General features: G+C 34.1%; 1 protein-coding gene across 3 annotated transcripts in view; it reads right to left on the bottom strand.

Annotated features, from left to right (window-relative positions):
• tank (TRAF family member-associated NFKB activator) overlaps positions 1-18,385 on the bottom strand; it is a 73,649-nt gene that overhangs the window by 9,812 nt on the left and 45,452 nt on the right. For all 3 annotated transcript variants that reach the window (XM_039757490.1, XM_039757489.1, XM_039757491.1), the window contains 5 exons: positions 7,247-7,346; positions 5,952-6,073; positions 5,159-5,311; positions 1,536-1,612; positions 1,320-1,438 (listed from right to left, as the gene is read on the bottom strand). In XM_039757490.1, coding sequence (XP_039613424.1) covers positions 1,320-1,438; positions 1,536-1,612; positions 5,159-5,311; positions 5,952-6,073; positions 7,247-7,346 — 571 coding nt within the window. The remainder of the gene's footprint in view (positions 1-1,319; positions 1,439-1,535; positions 1,613-5,158; positions 5,312-5,951; positions 6,074-7,246; positions 7,347-18,385) is intronic.

The raw sequence follows: 18,385 nt of genomic DNA, 5'->3' as shown, positions 1-18,385 counted from the left end.
GCTGATTTTTCAAAAAGTGCCGGAAGCATATTTAAAGCACCTTACTCCGTTAATTTCTTGAGCAAAGTCCCATTAGTAAATAAGATGTTAAAATACCGCTCATCAATATAAAAATAAAACAATACAAAGCCTAATTTTCACAACATACACATGTCAAAAAATCAGTTTAAGGAGCCATGATAAAAGACAGAAATTTTAAATTAAAAAGAGAAACAAAAAAACAATCTTATAATTATAAAATAACTCCATATAAGAATGTTTACAATAACAGATAATATGTATGGCAATTCACAGGTGTTAAAATTTAAGATTCACTTTATTATCACTTTAGAATTAAACTAAACACAATGAATAAAGCCTGAAAACATAAGGCTCTTGTTTTTATCCAGTTACACTGACTGTTCAATTGTAATTTTTAACAAATTCATAACATTCAAAAATGCAATCTTTACTTTTATAAGAATTACTGATTAATTATTATAGTCTACCTGGTCTACTTATTTGAAATATAAAGTATTTGGCATACCGAGTCAAATATATTAACTTTATATGCAATATTTCTTAAATACAATAACAGTAAATAGTACAGCCTCTTCATAGCAGTAGAATCAGCAGTAAAATAAAACAATCAGGCATATTTACCCTCCAAATAATGTCATATCTAAAACTAAAACAAAAAAAGCTTTGTTATTTTTAGTATAACACAAACTCATTTAATCCATTTCAGCAACTCAATGGGCTGGAGGCTACTCTGTCAGCACTTGGGGCAAGGTATGACCCAGTCCTAGACAGGACCCCAGTTCACTGTGGGGCTCCCTCACACACATACCCACATTCACACTGGGCTATTTTGGGACTGGTGATTAACTTTACCCGCACAATATTTGGGATGTTAGAGAAAAGAAAAAAAAACAGTGTTCTTGGAAGAAGACCCACTTAGACAAAGGGAAACAATGCAAAGTCCACACTGACTATGAATGGACTTGTATGATTTTGAAATCCTGGCTGCAAGTCAAGGATTTATTTCTGTCATGCACCTTATGCTGTTGGGGTTGGCTCTGGCTCCCGAAATCTGCAATGGGATCATGCCAGATGGATAACAGATACATGGATGTTATGGATATTTCTGAAATATTACATTTATTTGCAAAAAAATATCATCTTATTAAGGAACCAGAGACCTCTGGAAAGCAAAATTACACACAATTGAGGTATGCAAGTGCCTCCAACATCCAATAAGACCTATAAGAATAAATCTTGTATGATATACAAAAGTCCTTTAGAGCAAAGACAAATATGTAAAGTAAGATCTCTCTTACCATGTATTGATTCATTTTTGAACCACAATTTATTAAGATGTTCCTTTTGTTTTCTTGTTAGATTTTGTAAGATATGCAGTTTGCTCTGCACTTCATTAAGAGCATCAAACAATTCTGGCCTTAAAGAAAGTTAAAAAAAAAAAAAGTTAAAAATAAGTACAATCTCTTCATAAAGCAACTGATTATACCACACATACATTGAGTAACTTATTTCACCTTTCATCCTTAGCTATTCCAGTCGAGGAAAAATGTAAAGTTTTCTTCATCTCTGGATCTGGAGTTTTCCAATTTACCTTTCATATAAAAATATAATTGAACAAATAAGAGCCTTGTAATTTTAACTTGCTACAAAATATTACATTTACAGACATATAGTTGCTATAGTGTACTTACTTTGAAAGGCAAAGTAAAAAAAAATCACCCAAACCTTCCTTATTATAAATAAACAAAAAATTGAATGACCTTCCTTGATTGTCCAAGATTTTACCATCAGTTTTTAGGATATATTTTGACTAGAGAATGCACAGTTAGACACTACATGCATCCCATCCTTCTTGGAAAAAATTCTTAAGCTACCTTAGGTTGGACATGTTTAAGGGTGAACAGGAATTAACTCCTGATATATGGTTTGGATTGAACTGAGGTCTAGGCTTTAACCAAAAAAAACTTGAGGACATTTACATGTTTTTTTAGCCACTTTAGTGGATTTTGAATGTGCATCTTATACCACTGTACAAGTAGAATTAGATTAATTTCCTCACAAAACTAGATATTCTGCAAGAGGTAGTAGTAAGCTTTCTACCAGAAGGTCGATGTATTTTGCTCATCATTTACCTATCAAGACACTCTCTCAACCATGCAAAATTTTAGAAGTATGAAAGGCAGTTTTACACTTGAAAAAACTTTGCTTGGTGTCAAGGGAAAAATGTCCATTATTAGTTATATGAGACCACACAATCAACCACTTTATCTTTCATATGGTTAGATATGTTAGATAAGGGCGGAGTGGTGGCTCTGAGGCTAAGGATCTGCGCTGGTATCCCAAAGTTTGCCAGTTCAAATCCTCGTCACTGCCAAAAGAGATCCTACTCTGTTGGGCCCTTGAGCAAGGCCCTTAACCTTCAATTGCTCCAGGGGCGCTGTACAATGGCTGACGCTGTGCTTTGACCCCAAGGGGTATGCGAAAACTAACAAATTCCTAATACAAGAAATTGTATAAGGTGAAATAAAGAACAAAAAAAAAAAAAAATAGTAATTCAACAATTATTGTCATAGGTTGTTTCTCCAATCTCACATATAGAGCGTAGCTACTGAAGCTTGTCTATGGCCTTTATATTACAGTTGTTCAAATCTTTGTACTCACTTTTACAAAATAAGCTTTTGCAACATTTTTTCTATTTCTTTGTAATGAACATTACTCCATATAGGTTGCACTACTGAATTAATTATGACTTCCAAAGACAATAAGATGAATCACAGCCTGTTTAATTGGGTCACACCAAAGATGGTAAATACTTAGAGAATTGGAAATCTGTCATTACTGTTAAAAAAAGGATCTATAAAATATACCTTTAATTTTGACCCTAGTTTCTTTGCAGTGATTAACAGTAATGCTACTCTAATGAAATATATAATGAAGCCATGCTGTGAAAAAATTACATGTTAAAAAAGTAAGGGGGGTTATTAAGTGCTTATACCTGTGCATGCCTAAAGTTTTAGGGCCCTTAACCTGAGAGATAATTCCTTGTTGTACATAAAAATCAAAACCAAAATAAGTTAATTACAGAAGGGAGTTAAGTACTAGCAGTGACAGAAGCAATGGAGACCCAAAATGTATAGTGTATAAACTGGATAAAATGTATAGTTCCCCACAAATATTACTTAACACACATAACATACTATACTCACCTACTGCTTTCAAACAGCAGATATACTTCCTGTGTCTTATTTTTAATACTACCATGCCATTAAACATATACATTCAGTCCATTAAATTTACAATAAACCATGTTACAGAGCTCATTTGATCAATATGCTTAGCTTTAATTTTTAAAATACTGAAAGAATTTATCAAAGGGAAAAGCATTTAAAAAAACTAATCACCATTCTTAATTGATTTTATTAGTTTCTGCAATATTCTGTATTGAAAATAGACAACAATATGTACAAAACTAAATTTCTTGTTAACTTATATGTGTGAATTATAATATTCTAATCTTTCTCATGATTTTCAAAGAACTCAAAACCTTTCAAGCATATATTCCTTTTCTGATGACAATAAAGTAATTACTTTTGATTTTCTTACTACAAAATATTTGCCTTTTCTTGCTGTTTAAAATTTTGATGCAAAGATTAAAAAAAAAAAAGAAAAATGACTGTCAGTGTTAAATCAATTAAAGAAAAATCAGCAGAAACACAATCAAAATGTAACTAGAAAGTACAGTATAATGTTTATGGCAATGAATAAAATCATCTTTACTTTTGTTAGATTAACTGGATACTGAAAATTGGCCCGACATGAACATGTGTGTATATGTGTATTTACTTGTGCGTGATCTATGTAAAGTACTTTTGTGTTTTCATTATTAAATAAACATGTACAATCTATGCCTCCCCACAATCACTATATTTCTATTATGATGTGTGCAGTCATTAACCTCATTTTGTTATCTACATGATGTATTTAGTTTTACAAAAAGTATATTTCTATGAAGCAAAATGGTATCTACTGTTGAATGGTTGTTCCAAAAAACAGATGAAGTATAAACTGGGAAATTTTAATAGTGATAAAGAAACATCATTATTTATTGATCCATCAATTACGTTATTCAAGCACTACTGCAATCAAGTACTTTTTCCTTTTAATCTAGCAACATCTGTGTTCATAAACAATCACCAGAGAAATTCACTTTTAAATGGATGCATAATGTCACTGAGCTAATGATAACTTTTATCAACAATTTACCCATATACATAAATGCTTTAACCAAATTTTAGGGTAGCAGAGCTCCACAGCCCATCCAGGCTGAACTGGATGGAGAGTTAGTCGACATATACAAATACTTAAAAACACTTAATCCAGGCCAACTGCTCAAAACTATATTTCTTTGGGACACAGGAGGGTAACTGGAGTACTTGAAGCAAAAACAAATCTCACATAAAGAAAACAAGAACACTCAACAGTGAGTGAGAGACAGAGAGACAATGACAGGGCCAGAATCAGACTACGGTCTCTGAGAGCTGTAAAGCCGCTATGTTATTTAGTATGTCACCATGCCACTCATTTTTAATTTACAATTGGAAAAGTTGTTCTTCTCTATAGGCAATTATATTAATTATTTTTAGTAGAATATATTTAAAATAAGATGGTAGCATCAGTTCCAAACAGTGTTTAAAGGCCTCAGTGGAAACACATCTCCATGATTTTTTTTTTGACATTTATCCGGCACATATCTTTAAAGGGGATATCCTTTATAGAAAAACTCAACACCTTCATCAGCTGATATCAGCTGCAACCTTTTTTCCAGTTGATGCAAAACTAACTCTTTTTCATAAGGCACTAGTCATCAGGTCCTTTACACCTGCTTACTGATTAAAATAATATCTTTATTTACTGCTTCTAAATTAGTATAGTACCATCACTGGCTTATTTAAACAAATAAAGTTAAATGATAATCACTACAGTGTTAATATATGACTAAACCTCAGAGAAATCGTTCTGCTTCAGCAAAGCATTTAATCCAACAGCGCCACTTAGTGGATACATGTTGAGACTGTAAATTAAAACAAAGTAAATAAATACAGGAGTACCACATGTTAATAGAACAAAAGCAACTTACTTCAGAACCACACTCAGTCTGGCTTGAGCAGCAGGGTTTTGTCAAAATACAAGTTTCCTTTAACTGTTGTTGCAAGTTTCTAATTTCTTCATCTTTAATGCTGATAATATGTTTCTGCTTTTTCTCTCTTTTCTGAATATCATCTAGTTGGTCCTTAAAAATGCAATTATATATATATAAAAGAAAGTACAATTTCATACAACTTCATACAACTTCATAATCCTTGTAATTTATGATTCCTAAAAAGTAAATCCCACTCTACTTTTATTTTTGTGTCATTATTATAATAAATAAAACACACGATAGAAAAATGTTCCTGATTTTTACAATAACTGATTTATAAAATTAACAGAGATTAAAGCTCTAATTCAGCCCTTAATACTGGACATTCTGGATTAATTTTAAACAGTGGACACTATGGAAAGCATAATTAATGCATTTATTAATTTTATGACATTTAGCAAAAACAAAATAGTTTTCAAAGAATAAGTATGAAGTATAATAAATACTACACATATCAAATGAAAACTAAAAATTGAACCTCTTTATATCAATTGTGTTACTTTTTATCCTATTTTTAAAAATAATTCTTAAAGTAGATACGTTCATTGTTCAATTCAGATTTAAAAATTAACTGTATTTTCTGTTTTATTATAACAAACACACAGCCATAAAAATTCTTATATGCACAGATTCTGAACTGAAACCTGCTACATCTGCATAGTAATATTACCTAAACTGTTCCTTTAAATACTGTAAGTGAATTTAATTGCATTATCCAAAGAAAACTTACCATCAACTGTTTTTCTCTCTGTGTTATTGTAATTTGGCTTTCATTTTGGGGACAAGGAGACACTGAGCCAAGTACAAATGTCTTCTGACAATCCATGACAGTATCAGAACCTTTGGTATTTCCTAGAATACAAGATAATTATGAAATCAACTGTTACTAGAATGGTTTTCAGTTTGTAAAAACCAGTAAGCAACTGTATTAAACTTTAGGATCAGAGGTCAGATCTTTTCAATTTAAGTAACTTTCAGGGTTACTTCTGAAATAACATTAAAAAGAGGCTGCATTGTTAAGAGCATCAGTATAAGATAATTTAATAATATATTTTTAAGAAATACCTTTTCAGAACAGATTTATTCAAGTAGTGTAGTCACTTATCAAGGACTTTGCTTATTAGAAAACATTCACAGCAGCTCACTGTGGGTTTCTTTTTTCAAAATATAATTATCATGAAATTCTGAGTTAGAAATGTATGAAAAATGAAAGCTCTTTTGACATTTAAAACATAGTTTGTTTTTATTTCTCACATGTTCAGAAGAGTTTTAGCAAAACACTTGGGGGAAAAAAGGGAAACATAGTATATGACTTGATTATGATATTTTTCTAATAGACTTTAGTAATAGTAACAACAGCCTTTAAGTCCTGAAGCCAATTAAAAAGATAAATGCACAGATGTTGAAGCTTACACAGCTATGTGTTCCAAACATCTGTTTAACATTATTGATATAATTCTCTATTAAAATATTATTTAGTGCTATATTACATAAGCTTTGCAACATGAAAGAAATTAAATAAAGGTGTCCACATACAAATGTTGAACTCTAGTTTGGATTTGACAAATGTAATTTGCTATTTAAACCACCCATACATTTTTGAAACCTGCTTAATTTAAATTGGTAATTTAAGGCTCTATGTGATTAGGATGAGTATATGTTCAGTATATAGTATTTTTAAACCACATTTGAAATAAGCATTTCAAAATTATATTTAAGTAACAATCACACAATACTTTGTTTTTTTTATTAACGAAGAATCAGTGGTATTTTGTAAAATAATGTGCTTTTAGTCCAAGATCTTGTACTATTTTTAGAGAATATTTTATTTGGATGGGCAAAAGGTTTTACAGTATTACAAAATGAAACATCCAATTTTCCTATTCATATAAACACATTTCTGCTTAGCAAATTATTTTTAATTTCTATATATGAATTACCAATATGGATAATAATGGAAATAAGGCTTACAATGCATAATTAGATAACAAATACATAAACTAAGGCATCAATGTATTCATTTACCTTTTATGACTGGACTCTGTTGTACTAATTTGGCAATAAGCTTGTTTTTGTCTTCTAACTGCTGCTTCAGCTCAGAAATTTGGCTCTCATATGCCTCTGTCTGTAGAAAACAAGAAATGATACAAACCCATTAAAATGACAAGTAAAAGAATGAATGGCATAGATGTTTTTCCAATCACTCACATACTGTTTCAGAATAACAGACATGAAAGAGCTCACAATTTTATTGCTTACTTGCAACATACTGTACATGTTTTATGAACCTAGTAAGAGAGCTAAAATTATTAATACATAAGATGTAACAAAGAAGATACTTGCATATACAACAACATAGTATCCCTGTAATTTTCTAACTCTATTTAGTAATGAACACTACCAAAATAACATCACTGAAAGTTCTCTTTAGAGGAACACCTCTCAGTAAAGCCCAAGAATAAGGTTATACTCAGCAACATTTTTTTTCCTTGGAGTTTTGCTGTTAGTTCTGTATGCCACTGAAAGAGATTTAATCAATTTATATTTGAATATGCATATCATGGTGAAAAAGTATCAATATTACAATCCGTGGAATATCTTATGAACAACTTTAACCAAATAATATTCAGAGAAATCTAAACATTTTCTCTATTTAAAAGGACACCAAAAACACAACTAACAGCTTAGGTATTTTGATAACATCTGATTGTGTTTAACTAAGTAAGTTTCATTAAGCCCCATGTCTCCCAATTCATTTTTATATTTATAGCTTTCTTGCCAGTAAAAGAAATGTTTTTGCGTTGAGTATGAATGTAATGTTATTATAACTAAAATTCAGATAAATACATGTAATCATTAATAATATGGAAATAAAATTAAAGCTTTATCTAAAATTTTGTGCCAGACTGAGAGTCTGCTACATTTGTCATTATATTGAATCACATTTACTTTTCTCATTGTTTAAAAGCCAAAATCACTATATAATGAATCAGAGTAGTGTGTGTATGTGTGTGTTTAGGCTATAACCAGTAAACAATGAAATTATGCCAGTAAAAATATTGTGTTGGCATATATGATGCGACATTAAAAAACACTGACAATTATGACAGTTTTATAAGGCACTTGTTTTGTCAAATATATCCTGTACCAAACATGGTCAGATGGGGTACTTTCTTTTCACAAATGAATTTTACTAGTTTGGTAGCGCTTAAAGGCTTAACATTTTTGCTGTCTAGGATAATGTATTGGTCATTTATTACAAGAAACTATATCTTGTTCATATTGCATAAGCTTTTAATTGGTACCAAAACAGAAAATAGCAAAATGCCAAAAATACAGATGTTATATTATGAATACTGTGTAAGTGATCAAAATTGTGCATGTAGCGATCTGCCTCCATGCCTGTCAATGCTTATTAGGGGAGCTTTAGATATTAATCTCTGTTTTTACAAATTAAAGACATTTAAATGGACTGCTACCGAAAAGGGCTATTCATTAAAATGCATTTATAACAGATTAAAATAATTTATCATATCATTTTTGAAGTTACATTTAAAGTATCGTGTAATTTGTGAAGATATTCCTTCAATCTTATACTAGCTGTTTGATTGCTTTAAAAAAATCTGTGATTTTTTTATAGATGGACTTAAAACATTCTCAAACCTGCTTAATCAAATGTAATTTATAATAAATCAAATATAATTATTTAGCATGTGAGAAATGTGTATATAATTATACTGAAAATAGAAATAAGGGTTGCAAACTAGATCGGATTTGGTTTTTGAAACACAAAGGATTAGAATGCTGTTCCAAACTTGCGGTTTTTGTTTCTCATTAATAAGTGCATGTTCTTCTGCTAGTACTGTGTATTAGTTCCTTTGGAGTTATTATTAGAGTTTTAACTGGTGACTCTAAAAGTAAACTCAAGTTAACACATTGATAATACTGAACAAAAAATAAAAAAACAATATGCACTTACTTTTCTTAATTAAGAGCAGCAAATGGAAAAGTAATTAGTCCTGCTAACTATTGCTAACACCTGAAACTAGTTGTTTTCTATGTAGAGTCTACACATTCTTCTCATGTCTGAAAATTGTTTCTCTGGGTATTCTGGCATGGTTCCACATCTCAAAAACAAGCATGTTAGGGTAACTGGCAACATTTAAATTGACCCTGAGTGTATGTGCACACAAGATGGGGTTTGCTTACCACTGACATTATAGGCTCCTACTTCCTGTAACCCTAAATTAGACTATGAAAGTGTGAGAATATTCTGAAAATGTACTGAAAAGTTGGTTAATTAAAAAGTGTAATTTTACGCCTAACATCCGGTCCCAAAAACTGAAAGCTTCTGTTACAAACAAGATGAATTTTTATTCTACAGAATTAATTTCAGAGCAAACTCTATTCCATGGAATGTAACAAAATTATGAGATTAAAATATAAAATAAACTTCTACTGAACATGCAAACATATTTTAGTATGCAAAGTAAAACAATGAAGGACACTTACAGTAGTCAAAGAGACAAAACTATCTAGAACAATGAAAGTACACAAAATATATTGAATGTGTGTGTTTCCACACAGGAGATGTTACATGTTAATGAGGTAATTACCGGCCAAGAATGCTGTATGTTATGAAAAAAAAAAAAATGCTGTCCGGACTAGAAACCAAAACACTGGCGACTTTGATAGAAGATCAGCTTGATAGTGTCTAGGGGGGGGCGTCATCATGGAAGCAAAATGAAGGAAACTGACAGTAAGCTACAACTATGGTTGGAAGCATATACTTTTTAACTGTGCAGTCTGTGTGTTGCTTTCAGATAAAAGGCTGAACAGACAAAAACTCAGAATCATGGTTTGTAGTTGAATGGATTTATTCTATGTTTATAATAAAGAAGTAAATTTTGAAACTAACTAGGAGCTAAACAACAGAGTTTCTAATTAATAAATAAATACAATTATTTTCACCAACTGAACATGTTTTCTAAATATTACTAGAATTCAAAAGATAAATTAATTTCATAAGATGTTAATGGAGGGCAGTATTATTATATCTATCTTGTTTGAGTATTCTTTTGCAAAATAATGTAAACTACATTCAAAGTACATAATGATCAGTGATATAATGCAACACTCAGTTTTCAAACATCACTATCGGCAATGAGCTTTACCCCTTTGACCAAGCCATCCTTCCAACAAAATTGAAGGCTTATTCTGAGGTGGGCAACATTCCAGTCTCTCAGTTGGTAGAAGATCAATGAGAACAGGTAATTAGCTGAGGTATTCAAGTATTTAAATAAAAATACTACAATATTTCAAAAAGGGACAGGGCAATCCATTGATTGGTCATGCTTAGAAACCATAAGTAAATCAAATTAGAGAGTGCACAACCATCACTTGGCCATAGATGTCAATATTTGCATGTACAAGCGGTTAACTAAGAAAGGCTACAGGGCAGTCTACCACTATCAAGCTGCAGTGCATAGGCTATTCATTACAACTGACTATGTTAAAAGCATACTAAGAAATGTAATATGGTCATCCTTCATAATGGTTTCTACAAATCACTGACTTCAACATTGGAACTGCCTACAGATCACATTGCAATCTTAAAAGTGCTTGGTTCCCACAGAGTCTATTGCCCTAGCATTGCCTGGGCATACTGGCATTCTTCCACAATACCCATTACATATTAACTATGAGCAAATATCTTCATTATGTTTAACACCAATTTTAACGTCCTGTAGGAGTAATGTCTTCAAGGGTGATAATACCACAGTCGATAAAGCAAGTGAAGTCACACGATGGCACAATGATCACAACAAAAAAGTTATCCATATGCCACAATCTTTTCAAGCACAAGACCTAATCCATCCCCATTAAGTATTTACAGGAGCACCCTAACAACACATGCCAGTCCCATGCTGCTGCTTTGTTACTTGGCCAATGTTGTGCCCCAAAATTTTAGCTCTGTGGGCACAATGATCTATATTTTATTTACTTATTTATAGCTTGTGGCTTATTGATATTTGTTCCATCTTTGTATTTTCTTATTTGAGACATCAGATATTTGGCAAACATTCGGCGAATATTTCTGTGATTTTGCTGTGCTTGAGGCAAATCAAATTTAGTGGGGTTTGCTCTTCAATAGTGGAAATGATATATGATATATTATATATATATATATATATTACTAGCAAAATACCCGAGCTTAGCAGCGGAGAAGTAGTGTGTTAAAGAAGCAATGAAAAGAAAAGGAAACATTTTGAAAATAACATAACCTGATTGTCAATGTAATTGTTTTGTCACTGTTGTGAGTGATGAGTGTTGTTGTCATATATATATATATATATGACATATATATATATATATATATATGACATATATATATATGACATATATATATATATATATATATATATATATATATATATATATATATATGATATATATATATATATATATATATATATATGACATATATATATATATATATATATATATATATATATATATATATATATATATATATATATATATATATATATATATATATATATATATATATATATATATATATATATATATATATATATATATATATATATATATATATATATATATATATATATATATATATATATATATATATATATATATATATATATATATATATATATATATATACACACATACATACATACACACACATATATACACACAAATACATATATATATACACATACATACACACACACATATATAAACATATATATACATATACATACATATCTACATATATACACACACAGCTATTTGTATCAGTGCAATACGCTGTTTGTTAAAACGGTTGACTCCCGCTCTTACGTGCAATAACAAATCAAATCATTCAGTTGTCTTTGCTCATATGTCATTTTAGAGCTGGACGCCTGGCATCTTTTTTTGGCCACAAGTTCGTTTCTGTTTGGTGTGAGGTTCTGTGTTGTGGAGATTCTCAGGATGGATTGCAGGTGCTCATCACTGAGGCGACTCCTGTGTGCTGTTTTGTTAGTCTTTATCACTGAGAAGAGCTTCTCACACAGATATGTGCTACCAAACATGCACAAGGTTCGAGCCGCATGTAGACGGACTTTTTTTGTTCTTCAAAGTCACCAAAGCACCGTGCAAACTCAGTGCGCAATAACTCTAGTAAGCGGTAAGTGTTCGGCAAGGCAGCTGAAGCGCTGCATTATGGGATCTGTAGTTTATTGTGTTACCAGCGCTTCATATACCCGGGCTTTAATAACAATAATACAGTATATAAAATGATCTCGGATGTGGCCCGCGGCCCTTGAGTTTGACACATATGGACTAAATAGAACTTGAAAAGATATATTTTTCAAATGTGATCGCGCAATTCAGATAGAGTTGACGCGCACTACAGCCTGCATGCCTCAATAAGTCATCCTCCCTCGCTCTTACTTTTTACCGTTCATCTAATGAATACACTGAGTATGGCTTTACCAAAACAATCATTGATGGCGAATAAAGTATCCATTATTCGAATATGTAGAGCGGGATATATATATATATATATATACATATATATATATATACCCACATATCGCAGCGGAGAAGTAGTGTGTTAAAAAAGGTAGAAAAAGAAAAGGGAACATTTTAAAAATAACGTAACATGACTGTCAATATACAGTATTTGTTTTGTGAGTGTTGCTGTCATCAAGGATTTGATTATCATTATTTCTTTCAATCAGGTTCGTATTTGTAGGATGTGTTGTGTTCAAGTTACATTCCGTGTTTGTCAATCGTTGTAAAGATGACAGGTTTCATTCATCGATTCGTTTCTTACTGCATCAATAAACAGCTCGTCTTCTTCTTTATCTGAGACCTGACACACTGCATGCACGGGTTTTTACACTGTCTTCCTTTAGCGGGACATTGACTTTTTCCACCGTGTGCTTTATTTCCACAGTAGCTGCATTTATGAATATGCTTATCAGACGCTTCATATTTTTTGCTGCCTTTTCAATTGTGTAATTCGGTTTTGTTCAGCTCTTTGGAACTGTTGCTTTTTATCTGTGCACTGCGTCAGTTCACGTGAGCCACTCGGTGTACTTGCATCGAAGGTTCCCAGCTGTGCTGGTGCCATCTCGTGCTATGTCCATAGCTTTATTTAATGTTACCTTAGTCCTGGCACTTAAAACTTTCTCTCGCAGTTTCGCTGAGTTTGTGTCAAACACCACCCTGACCATCTCATCTTCCTCTCCATAAGCACAGTCCTTCACCCGTGAATATTTACCCGTGGCAGTTTGCTATTGGATTGCCGCTGGCGGACGGCCTTATATGGACAGGCACTAAATTACAAACGCCAGCGCAGCCTGTCTATGAACTTAATTTAAAGTGTAGGTTTACATCGTGCTTTGTTTCCGAAGTAGCAGAACTCATGAATATAGTTGTATATGTCACTCGCCGCTTCTTATTGTTTAGCTGCCGTCTCAATTATATAATGCATGTTTTCTTGAGCGCTTTTTTGAGGTCTTCCTGGTTTTCTATGTACTGCGTGATTACGTGGGAGGCGTGATGATGTCACACGAAACTCCGCCCCACGGCGTTGAAGCTCATCTCCATTACAGTAAATGGAGAAAACTGCTTCCAGTTATGACCATTACGCGTAGAATTTCGATATAAAACCTGCCCAACTTTTGTAAGGAAGCTGTAAGGAATGAACCTGCCAAATTTCAGCCTTCCACCCACACGGGAAGTTGGAGAATTAGTGATGAGTCAGTGAGTCAGTGAGTGAGTGAGTGAGGGCTTTGCCTTTTATTAGTATAGATATATATATATATATATATATATATAAATAATGTAATATATATAATATAATATATATGTACAGTATATTATCTATACTAATAAAAGGCAAAGCCCTCACTGACTGACTGACTCACTCACTCACTCATCATTAATTCTCCAACTTCCCGTGTAGGTAGAAGGCTGAAATTTGGCAGGCTTATTCCTTATAGCTTACTTACAAAAGTTAAGCAGGTTTCATTTTCAAAATTCTACATGTAACGGTCATAACGGTCGACAACGTCCGCCATGTTGAACTTTCTTATTTATGGCCCCATCTTCACGAAATTTGGTAGGCGGCTTCCCTGCGCTAACCGAAACCGATGTACATACTTATTTCGGTGGTATGACGCCACTGTCGGCCGCCATATTGAACTTTCCAACATCACTAATTCTCCAACTTCCCGTGTAGGTAGAAGGCTGAAATTTGGCAGGCTCATTCCTTACATCTTACTTACAAAAGTTAAGCAGGTTTCATTTTGAAATTCTATGCATAATGGTCATAGCGGTCGACAACATCCGCCATGTTGAACTTTCTTATTTATGGCCCCATCTTCACGAAATTTGGTAGGTGGCTTCTCTGCGCTAACCGAAACCAATGTACGTATTTATTTCGGTGGTATGACGCCACTGTCGGCTGCCATATTGAACTTTCCAACAGTCTTTGTTACTTATGGGCCCACCTTCAAGAAATTTGGTACGCGGGTTCCCAACGCTAACTAAATCCTACTTACGTACACATATATGTCCATAGCCTGCAGCTCGGTCACCGTGTGAGGCGGTGTTCGGTCCCCCATCCCAACGCCTCCCACGTTGTTGGCTGCCTGCCTATATAAGGCCATCCGTCGCTCCGGTCTCTACATTCCCTTCCTTGTTACGCCACGGGATTCACGTCTCCCTGCTGATAACTACAGCCTTTTTATTTAATACACGGCTTCTCCACTGTCTTATTGTTCGTTTATTACAATTATAGTTATTGTGTAGGTATTTTAGACTTACTTTACATTGTTCAAGTACCCATTTCCTTTATCGTTCCAACCGTACCCCCATTAACATGTCTATCGAGGTGATCACCATCGATCAAAGAACTGTCACTTACCGAGTGGTTTCCATGCCCGGAGTTGGCACCTACCTTTCCATTCTCTTTGTTACATATTGCACGTCCATATCAAGCTCACTCTTGATATCCGGAGGAACATTGTGTCTTATGTATTGAATAACTGGGACAGGTTCAAGGCTCGGACTGATGACGGTACAGGAGATAATTATACTACACAGGAGCACTATAAGAATGAAATACTTAAGCCCTTCACCTATGATTCTGCATGTGAGTTGATGGCTGCCGCTGAATTATTCGATTGTCGCTTTCAAGTGTACCGAAATGGCCAAATATTTTACACCTTTGGACAACCGCCAATGCCTCTTAAACATCTTAGATTCACAGGTGACGATTTCAGTAGTGGACATTTTGATGTTTATGAATGTTTAAACTCTCAAAAACTGGATGTGAAGTAATCGATGAAACCAGTTGTGTGCTTGTCGTAATAGAAACAAACCATGAAACTGAAACCGATTATGACAGCAGCAATCCAAGCTGTGAGATTTGAGACACGATTACTTTTCACATGGCCAACTGTACATTGCATGCTCAAGAGTAAGCTCAGGGCACAGCTTGGTCATATTACAACCGGAGGGCCGAACTGACAATGTGGTATACAAAGAGATCCTTAACAAATAATTATTGGTATATTTTCCCTTTTCTTCTTAATAAAAATTTTAAAGCAGTACTTTGCCGCTGCGAAGCACAGGTATTTTGCTAGTGTGTATATATATACATACATATATACACATATATATACACACATATATACATATATATACACACATATATATATACCACGTTGTCAGTTCAGCACTCCAGTTGTAATATGACCAAGCTGTACCAGCTTACTCTTGAGCATGCAACGTATAGTTGGCCATGTGAAAAGAATCTTGCCTCAAATTAATGGCAACCTTTTGTAGGGTCTTTCCCTGAGACTTATTGTCATCGCGAAGCAGAGCCTTACTGGAAATTGGAGGCATTTGAATTGAAATGGGAGATGAGAGGGTGTAACGGGGATGCGAGGAATAAAAACTCTCTCCCCTGAGCAACTGCCAGTAAAAATAGTTGCCTCAATTAGGTTCTTTTGCAGACATGTGAGCTTAAGTCTCGTGCAGTTACAAAGTTTCAGTGGCTGTAAGTTTTTCAGTAACATTATTGGTGTCCCAACCTTCAAAATTAGATTATGCTCAGGAGTGCTGGAGGATTCAGAGTGTGGAGAAACTCTAGTGACAGCATGTCTATTAACTTGTGGATTTTTCTGTGAGTATTCGGCGGCAGCGTCGCAAAGTTGTTTCCGCAAGACCGCGTTAGCTGCGGAGCTCAGCTCGGAGCGAAATGAAGTGAATGAAATGAGGTGAATGGGAGGGGAGATGATGACGTGACTCCCCCACCCGCCTTAACTCTCAATCCCTCCACAAACACAGTCTCTCGGATCTCAACTCTCCTTTATATAAATCAGTAAAAGAGAGAGGACTAAACACTAAGGAAAAAGAACGGCAAGACCGCGTCAGCTGCAGAACTCAGCTCGGAGCGAAATGAAGTGAATGAAATGACATGAATGGGAGGAGAGATGATGACGTGACTCCCCCACCCGCCTTAACTCTTCATCCCTCCACAAACACAGTCTCTCAGCATGACAAACGCCAGCGGCAGCATGTCTATGAACTTAAAGTTAAGCTTTAGACCTTGCTTTCATATTCGTTTGCATAAGCACAGTCCTTCACCAGCAATTTTAACTCTGTTACAGCAACTTTAACTCCATTACAAAGTGATCAAAAATCTCGTTTATACCGTGCGTCTTTTCATTAAACTTGTATCTTGCGAATATCGTATTCGCCTCATGACAAACGCCAGCAGCAGCGTGTCTATGAACTTAATTTAAACTTAAGCTTTACACCGTGCTTTCCTATTGATATGTCCTCAAAGGCTTGTTCAGCTTCATAGGGTTGTTCCTCTCTTACTGCATCAATAAACAGCTCGTCTTCCTCTTTATCTGAGACATCACACACTGCATGCACGGATTTACCTTTCCCAGTCCTGCAAACTATAGCAAATTGGTTCAATTTACCACATTTTTTACACTGTCTTCCTTTAGCTGGACATTGACTTTTTCCACAGTGTGCTTTGTTTCCCCAGTTGCTGCACTTATGAATATGCTTGTATACGTCACTTGCTTCATATTCTTTTGCTGCCTTCTTAATTGTGTAATGCGTCTTTTGTTCAGCGCTCTTTGGAGCTTTTGCTTGTTCTCTGCGTACTGCGTTCACAGTCAGTTCACGTGAGCTGCTCTGGAGTACATGCATCTAAGGTTCTCAGCTGTGCTTGTGCTATCTCGTGCGGTCTTGTGATGTCCATGGCTTTATTTAATGTTAGCTAAGACCTGGCACTTAAAAGTTTCTCTCGCACTTTCGCTGAGTTTGTTCCAAACACCAGTCTATCCCTGACCATCTCATCTTCGTTTGCAGAAGCACAGTCCTTCACCCGCGAATATTTAGTGGCAGCGTGTCTATTGGATTGCTGCGGACGGACGGCCTTATATGGGCAGGCACCCAATTACGTGGGAGGCATGATGATGCGGGACACAACTCCATCTTACACAGAGACTGAGCTGCAGGCTATGGCCATATATATGTACGTAAGTAGGTTCCAGCTATGACTGTTACGTGTAGAATTTCGAAATGAAACCTGCCTAACTTTTGTAAGTAAGCTGTAAGGAATGAGCCTGCCAAATTTCAGCCTTCTACCTACACAGGAAGTTGGAGAATTAGTGATGAGTCAGTCATTCAGTCAGTCAGCGAGGGCTTTGCCTTTTATTAGCATATAGTATATATTATATATATATTTATATCCTGTGACCAACAATATTTAAGGAAACAACAAAAAGAACATGTTATGTTTTAAGAAACATAATTAAAATGAATTCAAAAGTATAAATGCCTTGGTAGTATTTTACACCTCCAAAAGGAAAATAAAATTAGTTATTTTACAAGGAAACAATGTGCTACAAATTTTTCATTTTCTTTTTAATCCCTTATTGTTGGTAATATCCCTGGTAATATGAAAAATACAATTTACTGTATATTACCCATTACCTTGTTCAGTTAACAAAGTCATTACAATAGTACCTGTGGGAAAACTGTTAAAATCTCTCATCTATAGGGCTAAATAAAAAATAAGTCATTTAAGTTAAGCGACAACTTTGCTTTTCCCCA

Source organism: Polypterus senegalus, chromosome 6, assembly GCF_016835505.1.
Source record: "Polypterus senegalus isolate Bchr_013 chromosome 6, ASM1683550v1, whole genome shotgun sequence".
NCBI lineage: Eukaryota > Metazoa > Chordata > Cladistia > Polypteriformes > Polypteridae > Polypterus > Polypterus senegalus.
This window is presented reverse-complemented; position numbering and strand designations above follow the sequence as displayed.